Source organism: Arachis ipaensis, chromosome B03 (genome assembly GCF_000816755.2).
Source record: "Arachis ipaensis cultivar K30076 chromosome B03, Araip1.1, whole genome shotgun sequence".
NCBI lineage: Eukaryota > Viridiplantae > Streptophyta > Magnoliopsida > Fabales > Fabaceae > Arachis > Arachis ipaensis.
The window spans coordinates 18793578-18795443 of NC_029787.2; the positions used below are offsets into that span (position 1 = coordinate 18793578).

Sequence of the window (1866 nt, forward strand, 5' to 3'; positions counted from 1 at the left end):
GAGACCGTTGTTACCACTGTCTCCGGTATGAAGTACGATATCAAAAGGTTGTCAGATGCCCTCTCCCGACACGATGAGGTGGTTTTGGAGATCAGAGATGCGATCAGAGAACTGGCGGCCGACAAACCCTTTATGTAGGTAACTGCACCTTCTAAGGGCACTTGCGACAGTTGCAAGTGTTGCCAAATGAGAAACCGGTCAGAAACTGGCGTAACGTTAGTGAGAAGTCAGAAACCCGCAAAGCGACCTCGAACGGTCAAAATCCAGAAACCGCACGCCGCAACAAACTGACCAGTTATCGACACCACCTTCAGTGTTGACCACATTCCGTGTAGCACGAGGAGAAAGAAGAAGCCGATGTTGCGATTCCTCTCAAGTCCTACGACATCACCCGCAAAGCCCTCACCTGAAGTGGTATAAAGTATTCCAGTTGTTCTTTGTTCAATTGCCAAAACTTCTTACTCAATTAAAACTTACGTTGCCGCCCTGACACAATCTGGTGGCATTTTTCAAGTGGATTTAACCGCCGACACCGACGGAGACACGCCTGCATTGAACACGGAGGCTAACGTAGAATGTGTGGGTTATGGAGTTGTTGGACGGCATAGGTGCAACGCCCGGCCCCCTGCTCCTGACGACGTGGTCCACTTAGGCAGTCTGCTGAGTATGAAGGTTGAGCGAATCCCACAGGTTAAGATTTACATTCGATTTTTTCAATACAACATGCCGAATCTTCTTATCGAATAACGTCCTCTGATGTGTAAGTTATCAGTAACGTGAACTATATCTTTCAGATTATGGACCTGGTCTTCCATCCGAAGGATGGGATGAATTTGTCCAAGCTGGAGTTAGCCGTAGCAACGTACATCTTTAGCAGAGACCTTCCACATATGTACATAACACTACCCACTGGTGCACGATTTCCTACGCGACTTGTGCATAGGCAAGGTCATGATATGAATTTAATGTGCTAGAGTTCGAGAAGTCAAACTTACTCATAATAAAAATGAAACAAACAGATGAACAACCAATAACAAGTGTCCCCCCTCTAGCGAATCAGGTGATTAGAGAAATCCAAGTTTGATATCCCAAATATAGAAGTTGTTACAAGTATTTTATAGTTTTCATGAAATTGATGCACACACACACACACACACACACACACACACACATATGTAAAAAAGGTATTTCTGTGTATGTTTGTGTGTTTGTGTTTTTTTTTTTAATTTAATGAATTTAATTTTACTGTTACTCAGAGTAATTAACTTATCTGACACACACATATATGCTGATGTAGTTTTTTATTCGTCGATGATAAATAATATGATAGTTACGAAATCTTTTAGGAAGGCACTAGTAGTAAAAAATTAAAGGTATCCATGTCAGCATATTGAGATAACAAAGAAATACTTAGTAATCTATTTCCTGATTGATGTATTAATTAAATTATGAAAGTTTTTGGTTACATACTTACGTTTATATACCTCAATATCACGACAACGAAATTCTGATCGACGTTGGCGACTGTATCTCTAGTAGGGGAGCGCTTCTTACCCTGGTGCCACAATGTGAGGTTGTCGATGATGTGAGTAAATAGTACTAAACACACAAACTATTCCAACGATTGCCAAGCCGACTATGTTAGCTCTGTAAATCCTGCTGACGAGGTTTTCTATTTTTTTAATACTGCAGGTCCTTAATGTAGTGGTTCGCATGCTCACAACTACCTCCGAAAGACAACGTTGGTTCCTACCCACAAGTATTATGGTAAGACCGGCAACGTCACTGCGTACCAAAAATGAATGCGGTGATGTTCAGCACTAGCTGTACCCCTTACCCTAAGTAGGAGCTGTTTAATTAAGTAGG

General features: G+C 41.7%; 2 protein-coding genes across 2 annotated transcripts in view; both read left to right on the forward strand.

The window, feature by feature from the left end:
* The window catches only part of LOC107629933, a 6590-nt gene that overhangs the window by 2535 nt on the left and 2189 nt on the right, over positions 1-1866 (forward strand). The window contains exons 2-3 of the mRNA XM_021118332.1: positions 1537-1585; positions 1693-1767. Coding sequence (XP_020973991.1) covers positions 1537-1585; positions 1693-1767 — 124 coding nt within the window. The remainder of the gene's footprint in view (positions 1-1536; positions 1586-1692; positions 1768-1866) is intronic.
* LOC110270013 lies at positions 7-1027 on the forward strand. The gene is made up of 3 exons (XM_021118333.1): positions 7-414; positions 514-690; positions 795-1027. The coding sequence occupies exons 1-3, from the start codon at positions 358-360 to the stop codon at positions 972-974; spliced, it is 414 nt and encodes a 137-aa protein (XP_020973992.1). The 5' UTR covers positions 7-357; the 3' UTR covers positions 975-1027.